The following is a 17784-nucleotide window of genomic DNA, read 5'->3' on the forward strand; positions in this document are numbered from 1 at the left end:
CTTTCAACAGAGGTTCGGCCAAAGAGCCTTATCTTCTATTGTAACACCGCCTGGCCACAATGTAAATTAGACCACGATTCACACTGGACTGAGGATGGAAATGTAACATTCTCTGGACTTAGACAGCTTCCAAGGGGAAGTGGTCAGAGATTCCCGACGTCCAGGCCTTTACATTCCGCAGTCACTCTTCTCTGTGTCAAACCGCTCTACCTACCAAATCCTCTTCTCCATCAGAGCCCCTCCTGCCGACCCTGGACCTCCCCACCCTGAGGCCTCTCCCCTGTCCTTCCCCAATCACCAGCCCCTCGGACCTTCCTTCGACCCGCACGGCCGTGCCCGAACTCCTCCACACAGAACACGCCCATGGTTTGTGGTGAGTCAGACCCCCGAGCCCAGGGGCGTAGACACTCACCTGAAGGAAAGACATTCCATGCACACCCCCGGCAATGGCAATGCCCCGTGTGGCAGGGATGGGCAGCTCTTCGCTGTACAGGGGAAGGCACGTCAGTGACAGATGTGGCTAAAATGAATGCTGACAGGTTCCCAAAGTAAGGCCTTTTGCCCTAACTGTGGCAAACTGCCCACACCTGCTTTTGCCTGTCTAGCAAACACTTCCTTTTCTTCTGACACCTGTCTGCACTCCAGTACCCCCACCCTGTGTGGGACCAGTGGAGCTGACCTACCCCTCCCCGTTTCTGAAGAGTGTGCCCCGCCCAGCCCTGCCCTATCAGCACAGTCCATCCCCAGCACTGGGATTGGTCCAGGGCTGCTCACATGACCCAAGTCTGTCTAATCAGAGACAGGCCCAAACTCCTGTCTGCACTATAGGAAAAGAGCAGCCCCCTTGTCCAGCACTAAGTGCTGCCCATAAGCTGCTGTGCGCGAGGGCCGGCGGGAAGGCCGCTGCCCCGAGGGACGCACTCTGAGGCGGAGGGAGCCTGGACCAGCAGCGCCTGCAGACCGAGCCCGGGCTTCCCCGTGGGAATGAGCCCCGCCCCCTCACCTCCGTGTTTTAAGCCACTTTGGATTGAGTGTCCATCACTAGCAACTAAAGAGCCATCTTACCAGGATCTGCCATGAAATCGACAAAGAACAAGGAATTTGTTTAAAGAGAAAGGGAATAGAAAGTAAAAAAAGAAAAGAAAATCTAAACAAATATTTATTGAATAAAATGCCACAGCAAATAAACCACTGAAGTAGAAATACCACAGAATTTTAAAATTTTCTGTAGTCCTTTAGCATTTTCATAGAACTTTTTAAAAAATGGCTAAACAGGACAAGTTCTTCAAAACAATACAAAAGTATCAAGTGCAAAGAGTAAAAGCACTGCACAGGAGTCAGCATGGATGCTGTTCCCTGAGACTTGAAAAAAGCTCTTGACTACAAAATTAAGGCTGTTCTAACTTTGAGAGTCTGTTATTATCCAACGTTGCTGTTCTTTCTGATAAAAAGCGAATAAAACAGAAGAGCTTGCTCTGTTTTGGATATTTCTCACCCCTACTCTTATTTCAAATGAGTGGAGAAATAAACAGCTTCTCCCATTTCTAAAAACAAAAGGAAGAACTAAAAAACAATCCACATTTGCCCCAATTTGGCTCCTAGACACAGACACAGACACAGTCAAGTCAACCTTGGGGTCCCATCACCAGGCTCTAGGGGCTCAACTTCCAAGTCAAGTCTGCCTCACCCGGGAGAAGGGTGAGCAGCTGAGCGGCCAGGCAGGGCAGTTCTCAGGGCCACTGCAGGCCCACAAACAGGTGACAGGCAGAGGGCACACCCAGGGAATGCTGACCGCCAGCACCCTCCAGAGATGACCGGGACAGGCTCCGGCAGCCACTCCCGGCGGCCTGCACGCTGCGGACTCACGGGCGGCTGGCGTCGCCGCCGGGGCTCGGCGTCAGCGGTCTGTCCCGTGACGAGAGGACGCGGTCAGCTCCGGGGCCCCTGTGAAGAGCAGGGCGGAGATGTACACAGCTGGAGGGGGGTACCTTAGCTGCTTGCTGTCACCACACCAGGTCTGGGCCACAGCAGTTTCACAGGTGAGGAGCCGGAGGCACACGAAGTGAAGAGGGCTCAGTGGAGACAGGGCTGATGGCCCTTTTCCCTTTTCTGATTTCCATAGCGCGCTTTCCCCGTTGTTGCCTGTGTCCTCACAACTATCCAGGGAGAAACGCAGAGCAAAGAGTAACCCTATCCCAATATACACAGAGCAGGGCCGTCACGACCTAAACATCGGGGCGGATGACCCACCACCAGGCTCAGGTCCCGGCTGGTGCGGCAGGACAGTCAGGCCTGGGTCCCGCCGCCCGTGGCGCAGCAGCGGCGGGAGGGAGCTGTGGGGACGGAGCCATGCTGCCATCAGGCTGGCTCTTGGCCCCTCCCCAGTCCACAGGTCCGGGAAACCAGAGCCACGCTGGGATGGGACTGGACCCTACCCAAGGGGTCCCAGATTGTGAGAGTGTGCAGGCTGGGCTGAGAGGCACCCCCCAAGTGCATGAATATTTGTGCACCGGGCCTCTATTTTTACCAATAAAACAGCCTGAGCCCTGGCCAGGTGGCTCAGTTGGTTATGCTCCAACCGTTAGAGCACTCTCCTGAAATGCCAAGGTTGCAGGTTCAATATCTGATCAGGTCACATACAAGAATCAACCAATGAATGCATAAATAAGTGGAACAATAGGTTGATGTTTCTATTTCTCTCTCTCTCCCTCCCCCTCCCTCTCCCTCCCTCCCTCCCTCCCTCCTTCTCTCTCTCTCTCTCTCTCTCTCTCTCTCTCTCTCTCTTTCTCTCTCTCTCTCTCTCCTCTTTCTTTATCAAAGCAGTACATTAAAAAATAAAGAAAAATCCCCTTATCTTCAGATTCCAATTAATTAACTATTTCTTGGTGATTCAGCATCAGGGAGGTGGAGGGAAGCAGCAGGTGGGTCTTTGTCCCTGTTATGGCGGGTTTCCGAGGGCAGTGCTGCTGACCCTGTGAGAGCCGGGATCTGTGGGTTGTCGTGAACTTGAGGCAGTCTTGCCAACCTGACAACCCACCACACACCAGCCTGGCTGACAAGCACGTTCCCAAGGTGCATCCCTCGCAAGGTCTTACAGCCGGAGCTGAGCGAACTGAACCCTCCTCACCTCCCACCCAGCCTGAGCGCCCTGACAGGCCGCCGGCCCAGGAGGCTGCTGGGAGGACGGAGAGGTCCCGGGAAGCCCCACTTACTCCACAGAAAGGGCAGCCGCCGCCGCTGAAGGAACTCGGTTTGTCTCCCTTCCCTGCTTTGGACGCGGCTGTGGCTGTGCAGTGACAGCTGGCAGCTCCGAGGCAGCACAGCGGGTGGCTGGGCTGTGATGGTGCAGAGGGAGCCCGCGCCTCCAGCTTCTGGTTGGGCCACAAAGCCAACCATCTGTCCAAGCAGGGACCTGCTTCGGTCTCATTACCTGACAGCCTCGGCCTCCCACCTGCAGGCAGAGGGCTGAGAGGAGCCCGTCTCCCCGAGGGGCGCTGGGAGGGGCCGCACTGCGTGATGGCGGCGGCTCCACAGGCTGCCCGCTCTCCGCGCCGAGGCCGAGGCCGAGGCCGAGGCGCCCTGCGAGGAGCGGCCCGGCTGAGCTGCACGGAGGCGGCCAGTGTGGCTCGTCCCACGGCTGCTCAGTTCCCACAAACCCAGCTTAGAGGCTCGTCTCCTTTAACAGAGTTAGTTATGTTATCTTCTGTTTTAGGGCCAGGATTCCTTTTGCCTCATGAAGTACAGTGGGCAGTCCTCTCCCCTGTGCTCTGGATCACTGAACAAGAGAGGCACCTGTGCCCTGAGCTTTGAAGCATTCACCCGCTGACAGCATAGCACGTCTTCCTCACTCCATGCTCAGTTCTCCATGAACCAACATTCTCCATTGGCCAACCAAGCTACCAACTCATGCATGGTTGGAAAACCTACTGAAAGTACGAGAGAGACCCGTGGGTTTTAATGTAGCGGATCCTGCAGGTCCGGCCAGCCTTTCTGTCCCAGCACATGAGCCTCCACAGCCCGGGAGTGTGGTGACGCTGCTTCTCACCACTTTGCTCAGTCCCGGAGCTTAGCTGAAGGGAGCACTTGCTGACGAAGTTCAGGTCTCACCGGCCATTAGCGCTCCCTTCCTGGGCCAGTGGGCTCACCCAGAGCAGGCCGGGCCCTGCGAGGGCGCCTCCTCCTCAAGCTCCACCCAGGCAAGGCACAGGCGGTGCACAGGCCACAGGCCGGACCACCCCCTCCCCTCGGAGACTACGCTAGAGGTCTCTGCACAGTGGGGACAAGGCCACTCCCTCCTCCGTTCTGTACTGGAAACATAATTACTTCTCCTGAAGGTGTGTTCTGTATGACAAACAGGTAACATTGTTCTTTGTAAATGAAAAAAAGTTTTTCAAATTCCTGTTATGATTTCCATTTGAACAATTATCAATACACTGAATTTTCAAACAAAAATTCTCCGAAGACTCATCATTCTAAGGAGGTAAGATGGACCTGGAACCAGAGGCTTACCACTGAGTGTGGAGAGCTCAGGGTCCGAGCGCCTGGCCTGGAGCAGCCCTGACCACCGCCTCACCCCCAGGGCCAGCCCGCCTCGTCTCCCTCTCTCCACGACCGAGGGGAGCAGGTGCCAGGGGTCTGTGGCTGCTGGGTCTGTGGCGGAGCCTGTGCAGCGGGAAAGGCGCGGACGCAGGGGCCAAACAGACCGACGTTTCTTCTTTCATCTCCTTCCAGACTGACAGCGACCAGCATGATGTCTGAGAGCTCCCGCAGCTGCAAGGGCCACCCCGAGGCTCAGGGCTACTGTGCAGAGACCGAACCCAGCATCTCAGTGCTGAGAGCACAGCTGGCCCCCTGCCCACTTCTGTAAACAGTGCCCTGGAGCTCAGCGACACTCTGGTTCGCTTACTTTGCGACTCTCACAGCACAGCCCAGAGCTGTGGTTACAACCAAGGCCACATGACCTGCCTCATCTGAAATGCGCTGTCTGGCCCCTGACAGAGGTTTGCTGCCCCCTGCTGGGAAGTCATCTTACATCTCCAGTAAGGGTAAGAGGTTTAAGGTACTGCTCTGGCTCTGAGCCCCTCCCCTGCCGCTTGGTGCTGGGACCAGCCTCCTCCTCCCTGTTGTGAGTGCCTGCCTCCCGGGGCTGAGGGTCCCCGGCCCGCAGCACGTGCTTGGGGGGACTGGCTACAGGATGAAGGCAGCAGGGCTGAAGGAAGCACAAAGGGGCACATCCCACTTGGAACTCACAGGGCCCATTGCAGCGGGGTCGCGGCCCACTGGTCCCTCCGCAGCGGACGTCGATGGAGGCTGTCCCCCTCAGGCCCCGGGGAGGCTCCGCCTCCAGCTCAGACTGACACCGAGGTGAGCAACAGGGACCACGAGGAACACGGATGTTCCTCCTTCCTCCCAGAAAAACACCTTGATTTGAGTTTCTGTAAATTAATGAGCATCTTTTCAAAGGAACTAATCAGGAGCTACCTCATAGAGCTGCCATGACAACAAAACCATGTGGTGTGGGGTTACAAAACCATCGTTTGAAGCTGCACTGTAAGTCCCCTGATGCCCGAGGGAGCTGCCCTCCGCACTGCGGGGGGGTGGGGGTCACGGTGGGCCCTGCAGGGAGAAGGCAGTCGCCGCCGGGCGGGAGCTCACCTGGGGGAGAGCCAGTAGTGGATGAGGCTGGACATTGCCACGTAGGACACGACGATGGTCCCCGACACGGAGAGCGACAGGAAGCCCAGGACACAGAGCACGCAGAGCAGCGCCACGCCGCCCACCGAGAGGACCAGGCCTGGGGGGGCGGGAGGGCGGGAGGGCGGTCACCTCACAGCGGCCGCGGCAGCCCCGGCGTCATGTGTATAAAACAGCTGACTTTTTGAGAGAAAACACGTTTTTCATAAAGTGGGATCTGAGAGGGACGCGCAGTTCCGGCCCGTGAGGCCGAGCTCCCAGAGCCGCGAGCCCGAGCCCGAGGCCGAGGCCGAGGCCGAGCCCCCAGAGCGGGGAGCCCGAGCCCGAGGCCGAGGCCGAGGCCGAGCCCCCAGAGTGGGGAGCCCGAGGCCGAGCCCGAGGCCGAGCCCCCAGAGCGGGGAGCCCGAGCCCGAGCCCGAGGCCGAGCCCCCAGAGCGGGGAGCCCGAGGCCGAGGCCAAGGCCGAGCCCCCAGAGCGGGGAGCCCGAGCCCGAGGCTGAGGCCGAGGCCGAGCCCCCAGAGCGGGGAGCCCGAGGCCGAGGCCGAGGCCGAGCCCCCAGAGCGGGGAGCCCGAGGCCGAGGCCGAGGCCGAGCTCCCAGAGCGGGGAGCCGGAGCCCGAGCCCGAGGCCGATGCTGGTTAAGCATTCCGACCGGGCCTCCTGGAGCTTCGGTTTGAGCGTCTGTCAAAGTAAAATGATCAACGCCTCGGGCTGACCTGACCACACGACTCGCCACATGGATGACAGTGGCAGTTTCTGTCTGCCAGCATCTCCCCGCCCTCACAGCAAACCCCCTTCCCAACGCAGGACTAGCAACATGCAGAGCACGGCCCTCTCGGCGGGAGCAGCGAGCAGCCCAGGCTCACCCCGTGGCCTTGGCGATCGTCTGTGCACACAGAATCTAACAGCGCGCTGCCTTCTCGTCAGACTGACAAAACCCAGGTCAGCGTTCTCTGAAGGCAGCCAATAACCACTGTATCAGAAGCAGAAGCATTGGGAAGCTGGCTAAAAATTCAGATTTCTGGCCCTAGCTGGTTTAGCTCAATGGATAGAGCCCCGGCCTGTGGACTGAAAGATCCCAGGTTTGATTCCTGTCAAGGGCACATGCCCAGGTTGCAGGCTTGATCCCCAATAGGGGGTTGCAGGAGAGATAGAAACATCAATGATTATTTTAGCTCTCTCTTCCTCTCCCTTCTTCTCTGAAATCAAACATACATATATATATATATATATATATATATATATATATATATATATATGTTGGTGTGTTTTTTTTAATTCAGATTTCTAGCCCCTACCCCAGGCCGCATCTCTGGATGAGACCTGGTCATTGCTGTCACAAGCAGGACTCATGCTCACTCAAGCCCGAGACCCACTGCTCTGGAGGCTTTGCCCACGCTGATCTCCTGCCTAAAGCCCTTCCCGCCCCAAAGGAAACCGTGGTCACACGTCTCCAAGCCCTGCCTCCGGGAAGCTTGTACGCCACCACAGTGAGGGGCCGTCTTCTCTCCACGCTCACGTGTCCCTCCACCATTCCCCCACTCGCCCCCCGGCCACGGGACTCCCGCCCACCGTGCCTGCCCTCCTCGAGCACACCCGCCCGGTCCGGTCCGGGCGGGAACAATCCGGTGCTCCGGCTCCGAGCAGGCACAGCAGGGGCTGCAGGGACGGCCGGCCTGCGCCCCCTCCCGTGGCCAGTCTGCTGTGGCTGTGATCTGACTGGGGCAAACGGAGCCAAAGAGATGTGCTCTCTCGGCCGCTCTAACTCGGCGTCACGGGGGAGCTGAGCGTTGGCCCGGGAACCTCAGGAGGACAGGGGAGAAGGAGAGCCCCAGCGCCCCGCAAGGCGGCAGCAGGCAGCGGGCGGCAGTGACAGCAGTCAGCATCCACGGGGAGGCTGCCCCCGTGGACTGTGCTGAACACGCAATGAAATGTGTGTTCAATCCCCACGACAGCCCGAGCCAGCACGTCACTGGGCTGACAGAGGACTCGGGGCTCAGGGAGGGCCCACAGCTTGTCCGTATCCACCGGAAGTGCGAACGTTAACGCGACTCCGTGTTTCAGCCCCCTGACGGCGGCCATGCCCACGTGCTGCTGCCAAGAGCAGGGGCCCCGGCCCAGCGCTCAGGTGCCAATAAGCAGCGTTCTCCGGGGCAGATAACCGAGCAGGTACCTTCCAGCAGCATGACTCCCACGAGGGCAGCCAGGGAGGTGAGCACCACGAGGAGCAGGAAGAAGCCCACAGGCACGGCCGACATCACGATGAACACCAGCAGGGTGAGGGCCGCGAAAGGGTGGCGGTCCAGGTACTGGCCCACCGGAGACTTCATGAAGGCCACCACCTGCGGCAGAGGACAGCGATGCAGGGCGGGCGCCGCCTGCAGGAGGCACGGCAGCCATGCCGAGGGCTCCTGAGGAGGAGCGGTAACAGTGCTCCCCAGAGGGCTCCTCACGCCCACACCCAAAGGCCCGAAGGCGACTGGAACACCGCCAGTCTGAGGGCCCGGCCCGCCGGAGCCCCGAGGGAGGCGGGGCCGTGAGCAGAGCCAGCACAGTGTCCCTCTGCCCCTGCAAGCAGAGGCCAGGGCACAGCGAGGTCCCGGCTCACCAGATCCCCTGCTTGCTGGAAACGGGCATCTCGGCCCTGCCCAGGCCCGGGCCAGATGCTGCTGGTTAACAAGATGCCCGGCAGCCCGCTGCCCTGGGCACCCACTGAAGCTGGAGGAGAGGGGCTCAGGTGTCACCTGGAGCCACGCAGCTTCCTCGCGGCACAGGGGAGGCCAGAGCTAAATCCCCTCTCTCCGTGTCAAAGGCTTCCCAGGACTGCCACCTCGTTAGGAAAAGAGCCTTTAGCCACCAACCTGGACGCCCCGCGGCCACAGCCGACGACTCTGTGGCGCGGGCCGCGTCAGTCAGCGAGCGGCTCTTCCTCCCCAGGAGCAGGCTCCCCCTCCTACGCCAGCGGAGGCCTCGGCCTCGCACAGAGGGCACTGCCACCGGCTCCCTGCCAGCTGCTCCTTCCAGGAGCTGCCCAGTGTGGCTCTGCAGCTTCTCCGGCAGAGGGAGCGGAGGCGCAGGCTGCCTGCTCTGCCCTCCGGGATGCAGCAGGAGTCTCCTGGGGTGTGTGTGTGGGGGGGGGGGGGGGCTGAAGGTGAGGGTGAGGCCAGGAGAGGGTCCCGGAGTGGCTGCCCCTCCAGCTGTCCGGGCCCAGTGGCACATCTCCTTAGTAAGCCCGGGCCTACTGGCCGGCTGGCCGGTTCCCCAGGTTCCCCCGGTTCCTCCTCGGGACAGTCCCTGAGCACGCGGAGGCGGCTGGGGCTGAGCTCCAGGTGCCAGCAGGGTGAAAGGTGGCTTGTTTAGCTGATGAACTGGGTTTTTAATTGGTTTTAAATTTAAAAATTGAAATTTGATTCAGTCGGAAGTTTTAAGTTACATTTCAAATAAGTCAGTTATGTCTCAAATAAATTTTCAACTGAAAATTTTATGAAATCTGAATAGAAATCAAGTATTTGCAATAAAAATTTAACATCTGAATTGAATGCTCTGAGTGTATGGAAAAAAGAATGTAGAATATCTATCTCACTAATGATATATACTGATTACTGGTTGAAATTATGTTGTTTTTGGATACACTAGGCTATATAAAATATATTATTAAAATTAATTTCATCTGTTTCTTTATATGCTTTTAATGTGGCTATTAAAAACTTTAAAATTATATACTTGGCTCACTTCCATTGGAAAGGGAAGAAACAAACAAGAAGCAAAGGCTGGCTTTTGAGCAGGACCGTGAGCAGGAAGGAGGGCCGGCAGTCTGTGCGAGGCCATGGGGAGGCGTGGGAAGTGCACGCCCCCAGCCTGCAGGTGTCTGAGGGCCCTGAGGGCATGGGGCAGGTGAGGACTGAGCGATGACAGGGAGGCTGGAGGGGAACTGCTGGGACCTGGGAGGAAAGCAGGACTGCGCCACTCAGTCCTAAGGAATCTCCTGTTTCTTAGCCTCTTCTGCCTCTGGGGCCTACGATTAACATTAATTCAACAGACATTTTACAGAAACTGCTCTGCCGGGCTTACCCACTGTAACCCCGTCCTCTGGCCCTGCGGTCACCAACCTTCCGGACCTCGGACCAGCGGCTGGTGACCGCTGCTCCAGCCCAAAGCCAGTCCACGACCGTGGCCGAGGACGAAGTCGAAGAAGGGGGGATGCCAGGAGGCAGAGTTCACGCTGTGATGTCGAACTCAAGGTGGTGGAAATAGGAAGGACACACACCACATGCCTGGTCAGGGTCTGGCTGCAGCAGTGCTCGCCTCACACGCATCCCCAGCAGCGGTCACCTCGGTGGCACATGCCTTCTGGTTTCCACTCTGAATAACTGCCCTTTTCATGACCCATTTAGTGCCACCTTCCCCACACTTCCACGAGTGTCTTTTTGTTGGTGGTGGTGATTTCGCCACTTAAAATGGCGCCTGTGTGTAAGCGGGCAGTGTTGTGACTCAGAGAAAACAAATGTGTCAGCTAAGCTTCATTCAGGCAAGGGGCATGGCGCGGCCCGCTGTGCGCTCACTGGCTTAGTGAGGTGTCTGTACACAGAAATAGCACTGCAACAGGTATGGATTAATTGTGGATGGGAGTGCTGTGACCAGGAGTTTGCCAAGACCTAACCCTGTATTTCGCTAGGAGCAGAGGTCCAGGATTTGCAAATTCAGTGTGTGTGTGTGGGGGGGGGGGGGGGGGGGGGGGTGTAACTTTATAAGATACAGCTAACACATATAATGAGAATCAAGTTAGAAGGTAGATGAGTTAACTTTTAGAAACAAGAGTTTCAGCCTGCTGCTTGTCCAATGGAAAGAAAAGCTGTCTAGCCATAGCAGGTGTGGCTCATTGGATAGTGTTGGCCTGTGGACTGAAAGGTCCTGGGTTTGATTCCGGTCAAGAGCACATGCCTGGGTTACAGACTCAATCCCCAGTTGAGGGGGATCAGCGATTCTCATCATTGATGTTTTAATCTCTTTCTCCCTCTCCCTTCCTCTCTGAAATCAATAAAAATATATTTAAAAACAAAAAACAAAAAAAGAAAAAGAAAAGCTGTCTTAATCCAGAGTGCCTGCAGCACTGGGTGAGTGGAGAAAGGGTCTCTGTAGAGTGCATTACCCAGATCACAAAGTGGTGTCTTCTCCGATGGACCGCAGTGGTCTGTGCTGTCCAGCACAAAGAGAGGGCACAAAATAGCTCATTACCCAACATGCACATTGTTATGGGCACACTGGAGGCCCAGCGCACGAATTCGTGCATGGCTGGGGTCCTTCGGCCTGGTTGACAATCAAGGCTGGCTGGGGGGAGGAGCTGAGGGAGGTTGGCTAAGGAGGGTTGGGTAGGAGAGGGGCCACAGGAGGTTAGCTGTGGTAGCGCACTGACCCCCAGGGAGCAGCTCCTGAGTTGAGCATCTATCCCCTGGTGGTCAGTGTGCACCAAAACGACTGGTTGGCCAGTCATTCCGGTTGTTCTGATAATTCGGTTGTAAAGGTTGCTTAGGCTTTTATATACACTAAAGGCCCGGTGCATGAAATTCGTGCACTCAAGGGGGAGTGTCCCTCAAGCCAGCCTGCGTCCTCTCCAATCTGGGACCCCTCGGCCTTGCCTGCCTGCCTGCCTGATTGCCCTTAACAGCTTCTGCCTGCCAGCCTGATCACCCCCTAACCATTCCCCTGCCAGCCTGATTGACGCCTAACTGCTCCCCTGCTAGCCCGATTGCCCATAACTGCCATCACCTGGCAACCTGGTTGCCCCTAATTGCCCTCCCCTTCAGGCCTGTTCCCCCTCAACTGCCCTCCCCTGCTGGACTAATTGCCCACAACTGCCCTCCCCTGCCGGCCATCTTGTCACCACATGGGGGTGGCCATCTTGTGCAAGGGTGTGATGGTCAATTTACATATTACCTCTTTATTATATAGGATTGCCCAGAAAAAGTCTAGAAGGACATACAACAAAATGGTAATAATGCTGTATCTGGGAGCTGCTATTATTTTCTGACAAAATGCTGAAAGGCACATAAAAGAAAGCTATAAAGATAAATGCAGGGAAGTGCAATATACTATCTGAAGTCCCATCCCCATTGAATAGCTACTGAACCCCTGGAAAGTGGCTAGTGCAAAGTAAGATGTTATGAAAAATGCACACTGTATTTCCAAGACTTAGTATAAAAAAACAGTAAAGTATCTAAATAACATTTTTCCATTAATAATTTTTATAATGATTACATGTTGAAATGATATTTTGGGTATGCTAGATTAAATTAAATACATTACTAAAATGAATTTCTTCTACTTCCTTTTAATTTTTAAATGTGCCCACTAGAAAACTTTACCATTTTTTAAATACTCACCCATGGATATATTTTTCTATTGATTTTTTTTTGAGAGAGAGACTCATTGACTGGTTGCCTCCCATATGCACCCCAACCCATGATCAAACCCGCACCCTAGGTATTGTACCATGATGGGAATCAAACCCACAACCTTTTGGTACATTGGAAAACCCTCCAACCAGCGGAGCTGCCTGGCCAGGGCAGCCACTAGAAAACTTTAAGTCATATCGGTGGCTCACATCACATTTCTATGGGACACTGGGTTTCTGATGGAATACTGAGCTCAGACCTCTAACTCTGGCCCTCATTTTCAGGGTAACAGATAAGCCCAATTAACAACAAAGCTAGAGAAATCCTGGTATCTGTGACGTAGGCTAGAGCAGCCTGCCCACATCCATGCAGAACTGAGTGGTGCAGCGTGGTCTGCGGCTGGGCTGTGAAGTGGACCCGTACGTGTTGTACGTGACTCTCAGGCAGTCGCCTGAAATGCATACTGGCTTCTAAGTCCTTCTTCCCCTCTCCTCCCGCCTGCTGCCTGCAATGTGGATGTGATGGCTGAGGCTAGCCATCTTGGACCATGAGCTGGAAGGTCACAACTCAGACACGGCAGAGAGGTAAGCTACAAAGAGTCCTGACCCACCTCCAAAGTTTTCTACCCGAGAGAGAGCTTCCTATGGATTAAGCTAATGTTACCTCGGGGTTTTCCATTACGCATACTCATTGGAAGCTGACCTTCGAGTTGTTCTGGACAGACTCCATGAGCAAACACAGCTTCCTCTGCAGCTCCTGCAAGTCCTTCGAGGTACTTGCGGTGTCCTCTTTGGCCATTCTGCAACGTATGTTAGTCTTTTAGGGATTAAGTCTTCCACCAGCTGACTCTCGTCACCCTGTCTCTTGTTGCCACTGGAAGAAGCAAAAAGTTTCTTAAACCATCAACGGTCTCAGCAAAGGACCCAACAATAGCTTCTACCATCTTCACACGTTGATGGTGGTAAACAGACGAAGGGTAACTGGGCAATATCTATCAAAATTTCCAGTTGCACACACCTTGATCCAACACTTTGTTTTTCCAGACACATGAAGGAAATAATAAAACAGGCATTATCACAATATACCAAAATGATGTGCAGTGAGTGTATCCCTGATTATAACATACTAGAGGTCTGGTGCATGAAATTTGTGCGTTGGGGTGGGTGGGGAGAGAGTGGTCCCTCAGCCTGGCCTGCATGCTCTCCAATCTGGGACATCCCTCTTGCAGTCCAGGACTGCTGGCTCCGAACTACCTGCCTGCCTGTCTGATCACCCTTAATCACTCTGCCTGCCTGCCTGATTTCCCCTAACTGCCTCTGCCTGCCAGCCTGATCACCCCTAACCACACTCCCCTGCCGGCCTGATTGCCCCTAACATAAGGTGAGCAGATTTTAACATTGGTAAAGCGGGACATTGACCCGGGAGGAGGGGCAGTTCTTGATTAAAAATTTGGTCTATATGGAGCAACAAAAATTTTCATAGAATGCAAAAATAGTATTGTAATATATATTTTAAAAAATTTTTCAACATAAGTACAATTTACAAATATAATAAATAAATAAAAATTATGTATAGTCATGTCACTTTCAAGGCCGGCGCTAGACTTTTTGCCGCCACTATAAAATATAAACAATACGAGTACTGTCTGCTAAATTCAAGAAAAATTATGTATTTATGAAGTAAATAAATAACTTACCTAAATTATCTGAATAGCTGATTTATAATGACATCACTTGTTTAACTAGCTTACTAACACGCAGTACGATGTGTATCGTCTGAGAGACAGTTACAAAATGTTTTCGTCGTTGCCAATCTCCAAAAATGCCATTGCTCATTAAGTCCAAACAATGGTTGTCGAATTCTAACAACTGATCAACAATGCGAACTTTGATAAGTTCTTGATAATGAGTTCTCAACAATTATTTGTTATTATTAAAGTTTAACATTATAAAATTAACAAAAATAATATAAAACTCATATCCTGACTAAATAGCCACATGGCCGCCGAAAACTGTTTATTCCCTTCCCATTCTCCCGCCATTCCCTAGCTTGTTGTGCATTCTTTCCAAAAATCGGGACTTTTTTAAACCCTGCGGGATGCGGGACAAATTGTCCCAAAAGCGGGAAGTCTGGTCGCCTTACCCTAACAACTATGCCTTTGCCTGCTACCGTGGCTTTGTCGGGAAGGACATCCAGAAGACGCTGGTCTGTCCAGTCTAATTAGCATGTTACCCTTTTATTAGTATAGATAATCAATAGCAAACCAGTGGAAAGAAGCTAACTGTCCATTAGTAGGAAACTGGTTAAATAATGACAAATTCATACAACAGAGTGTTGGACAGTCATTAAAACGCTAAGGCAGCTATTTAGTGACATGAAAATATGCCTGTGAGAAAAAATCATAGAAGACTTCATGTGGCTGCATCCATATTTTATGTACCATCCCATGTAAAGGTCTTGGGTGTTATCTCTGAGAGCTTCTGTATAAGATACCGAAAAGAAGACAGAAGAGAGAAAGCTGGGGCACTGTTTCAAGTCCCATTGCCCCCTTCCCCCAGAAAACCTCCCTCACACCATACAGGTGCAGTTTCAGCCGGGCGGCGCTCCTCAGCGGCGGAGGGAGGGGAGGGGAGCGGCGGCGGCCGGCCGGCCCCAGCGCCCAGCGGGGGAGGGAGGCGAGGGGCAGCGCTACCGCCACAGGGGCTGGCGGCGCCGGAGCCCCCGGGAGCCCGTCCAGGGCCTGGGCCCCGCCCCGCCCCGCCCATCCCGGCGCCGAGCCGCGCTCCCCGCGCCCGCGCCCGCAGGCCTCGGCGGAGCCCAGCCGCCCCCGGGGCGGCGCTCAGAGCCCCCCACCGCACCCCGCCCTCGGGCGGCTGCCACGGGTCCCGGAGGGGCTGGGCCGCGGCTCACCCCGCCCCGGGCTTCCCTCCGCCTCCGAGGCCCGGGTGGCGCCCCGAGCTGGGGGCCGGGCCGGGGCCGGGGCGGGCGTGGTGCCGGCGGGGAGGCCGGAGGACGGCCCGGAAGGGGCGCCGGGGGGGGGGGGGGGGTGCCTCGGTGACTGCGGGGCTCGGAGTGACCTGCGCCCTCGGAGAGAAGCGGGCCGTGGGGAGGGAGGGAGACCCGCGGCCGGTTTCCCAAGTCGGGCGGGATGGGCGGGGTGGGGCGGGTGGGGCGGGTGGGGCGGGTGGGGTGGGGTGGGGTGGGGATCGGGAGGGTGGGGTGGAATGGGGTGGGCGAGGCTGCAGCCCCTTCGCCCTGAAGGCTGCCGTGGGCCGGCGGAGTTGAGCTCGGGCCGGGCCGCGGAGGACTCACCCGCTCCCCACACTGCCGGGCGGTGCGGCCGGCGCCCCCGCCTCCTCAGGCCGCGCCCCCGCTCCTGCCCGCCTCCCCGCGGGGCTCGGCAGCGCGCTCCGCACCGCCGCACGGAGCTCTCACCGGCCTCGCGGCGCCCTAACCGGCGTCAGCAGCTGGAGCCGGGGAGCCGGGGAGGGAGGGGAGCGCAGGCCGGGCGGAGCGTGCTGCGGCCCCGCCCCTGGCCACGCTCCCAGCCACTCCCTGCCCGCTCAGGGCCACGCCCCGGGCCATTCCCTGTCCACTCAGACCCCTCCCCCGCCCGCTCTGGGCTCGCGCTGCCTGCGGTGCCGGGCAGAGCGCGTCACCGCCCACCTGCTCCCGGCCTTGGGAGCCAGAGGTCCAGCCGGAGGTTTACGGAGAAGGAAACGGGCTCACAGAGACGCCCTTCTGTTCTCCGTGGAGACGCGAGGTGCCCAGCCGTCGCTGGACGGCGCACAGGAAGCTCTCTGGAAGCACCCGGAGCTCAGGGTGTTTGGAGCGGGCTTTCGGGTGGAAGACTAAACATCACTTCTCTACGCGAGCGTCCTGAGCCTGTGTCTCCGTTTTCACAGCGGAGAGCCTCAGCCCCAGGCCCTGGGCTCCAGGAGGAGCCGCCTGCTCCCTGGCGGGCTACTGAGAGCTCCGTGTGGAGGGGCCTGACCTGCAGGGCAGGGAGTTGAGCGTTTAGCGGCGTCCCCTAGAGGCCACTGATCCTCCCTCCCTCCCTCCCGTTGTGACAACTGGAAACCTGCCAGGCATCACCACATGTCCCGGGGGATGAGAGCCGCTGCTGTGGAGGATGCTGGTTAGGACCTCGGGCTGGGGGGAGGGGAGGAAACCACTCCTTGGCTCTGTCCCGGGGCTGCCGCTCACGGTGGGACCCGGGACCAGTGATCCGCTGAGCCTCAGTGCTCTCTGTGAAATGGCAGACCTGAGAGCTGGCCTGACTGCACCGTTAATTCTCAGCACTTTCCCTGGGGACCTGTGCTGGTTACATCTCTTCTGTGGCCTATGGCTATAGCACCGGGGAAAGAACTCTTTTTGTTCTTGTTTTTTAGTATTATGGATGTCTCCCTTTTCCCCCCACCCCCTTTCCAGCCCTATTCACCCCTCCCCCAGATCTTCACCACCCTCTTGCCCATGTCCACAAGCAGTTCATATCTATCCTATCTAATAAAGGAGTAATATGCAAAATAACCATCACTCTGCTACATCCACAAGCCATGCCCATCAGCCATGCCCGCCAGCCAATCAGGAGCAAGTATGAAAATTAACCCCAACCAAGATGGCTGTGGCTACTGAGTGAGCAGGAGGGAGGCTTGGGTTTCCCTGGTGATGAAGGAAGTCAAGCTTTCTGCACACCCTGGCCAGCCCAGGCCTCCACTCCCAGCTACAAAGTTTCAATTATAGAAGATAAATAAATCCCAGATACCAGGGTCTCCGCTTGGGTCACCAGGGGGTGTGGCTGGCCTGCAAACCACCACAGGCCCCTCGCTCAGGCTGCCCCATGCCCCAAGGGAACCCCACCCTGATCTGGGAACCCATAAGGGCAAACCAGCTGGCCCTCACCCATGCACCAGGCCTCTATCCTATCCAATGAAAGAGTAATATGCAGATTGACATCACTCCAACACACAATATGGCTGCCCCCATGAGGTCAAAGATCCTGCCCCCATGTGGACACAAGATGGCCACCACAAGATGGCCAGCAGAGGAGGGAAGTTGGGAGGGACCAGGCCTGCAAGGAAAGGCAATTGGGGATAATCAAGCCTGCAGGGGAGGGCAGTTAGAGGTGACCAGGCCTGCAGGGGAGGGCAGTTAGAGGTGACCAGGCCTGCAGGGGAGGGTAGTTAGGGAGGACCCAGGCTTTCAGGGGAGATCAGATGGGGGGACGAGGCCTGCCCTGCAGGGGAGGGCAGTTAGGGACAAACAGGCTGGCAGGGGAGCAGTTAGGCATCAATCAGTCTGGCAGGGGAGTGGCTAGGGGGTGATCAGGTTGGCAGGCAGAAGCAGTTAGGGGCAATCAGGAAGGCAGGCAGGTAAGCAGTTGGGAGCCAGCAGTCCTGGATTGTGAGAGGGATGTCCAACTGCCCATTTAGGCCTGATCCCAGTGGGCAGTTGGACATCCCTCAAGGGGTCCCAGATTGGAGAGGGTGCAGGCTGGACTGAGGGACACTCTCCTTCTCCCGTGCATGAATTTCATGCACCGGGCCTCTAATATATACATATTATGCAAAGTGTCTCCTCAGCAGTTTGACTGACCTGGAGTTTGATCACGTGCTGTGACGTGCGCTTACCATCAGGGGGCAGTGTGGAATAAAGGGAGGCACCCCCCCCAGCAGCTGCTAAGGACCCTACCCATGTTG

At 56.4% G+C, this 17784-nt stretch overlaps 1 protein-coding gene across 5 annotated transcripts; it reads right to left on the reverse strand.

Annotated features, from left to right (window-relative positions):
• Nucleotides 1-1139: 1139 nt before the first annotated feature.
• LDAF1 (lipid droplet assembly factor 1) lies at nt 1140-15612 on the reverse strand (the record flags this gene model as incomplete). 5 transcript variants are annotated; one of them, XM_084882787.1, is made up of 5 exons in its annotated part: nt 15521-15612; nt 12788-12958; nt 7867-8035; nt 5656-5794; nt 1140-1944 (listed from the first exon to the last, which is right to left on the reverse strand). In XM_084882787.1, the coding sequence occupies exons 2-5, from the start codon at nt 12881-12883 to the stop codon at nt 1863-1865; spliced, it is 486 nt and encodes a 161-aa protein (XP_084738913.1). In that variant the 5' UTR covers nt 12884-12958; nt 15521-15612. The 5 variants fall into 5 exon arrangements, with proteins under 5 accessions (XP_084738913.1, XP_084738911.1, XP_084738912.1 ...); XM_084882785.1 differs by lacking the exon at nt 15521-15612 and adding an exon at nt 15398-15443; XM_084882786.1 differs by lacking the exon at nt 15521-15612 and adding an exon at nt 14526-14658.
• Between the last annotated feature and the right edge of the window lie 2172 nt (nt 15613-17784).

This window comes from Pipistrellus hanaki (genome assembly GCF_964339955.1).
Source record: "Pipistrellus hanaki genome assembly, chromosome: 4".
In the NCBI taxonomy this organism is placed as follows: domain Eukaryota; kingdom Metazoa; phylum Chordata; class Mammalia; order Chiroptera; family Vespertilionidae; genus Pipistrellus; species Pipistrellus hanaki.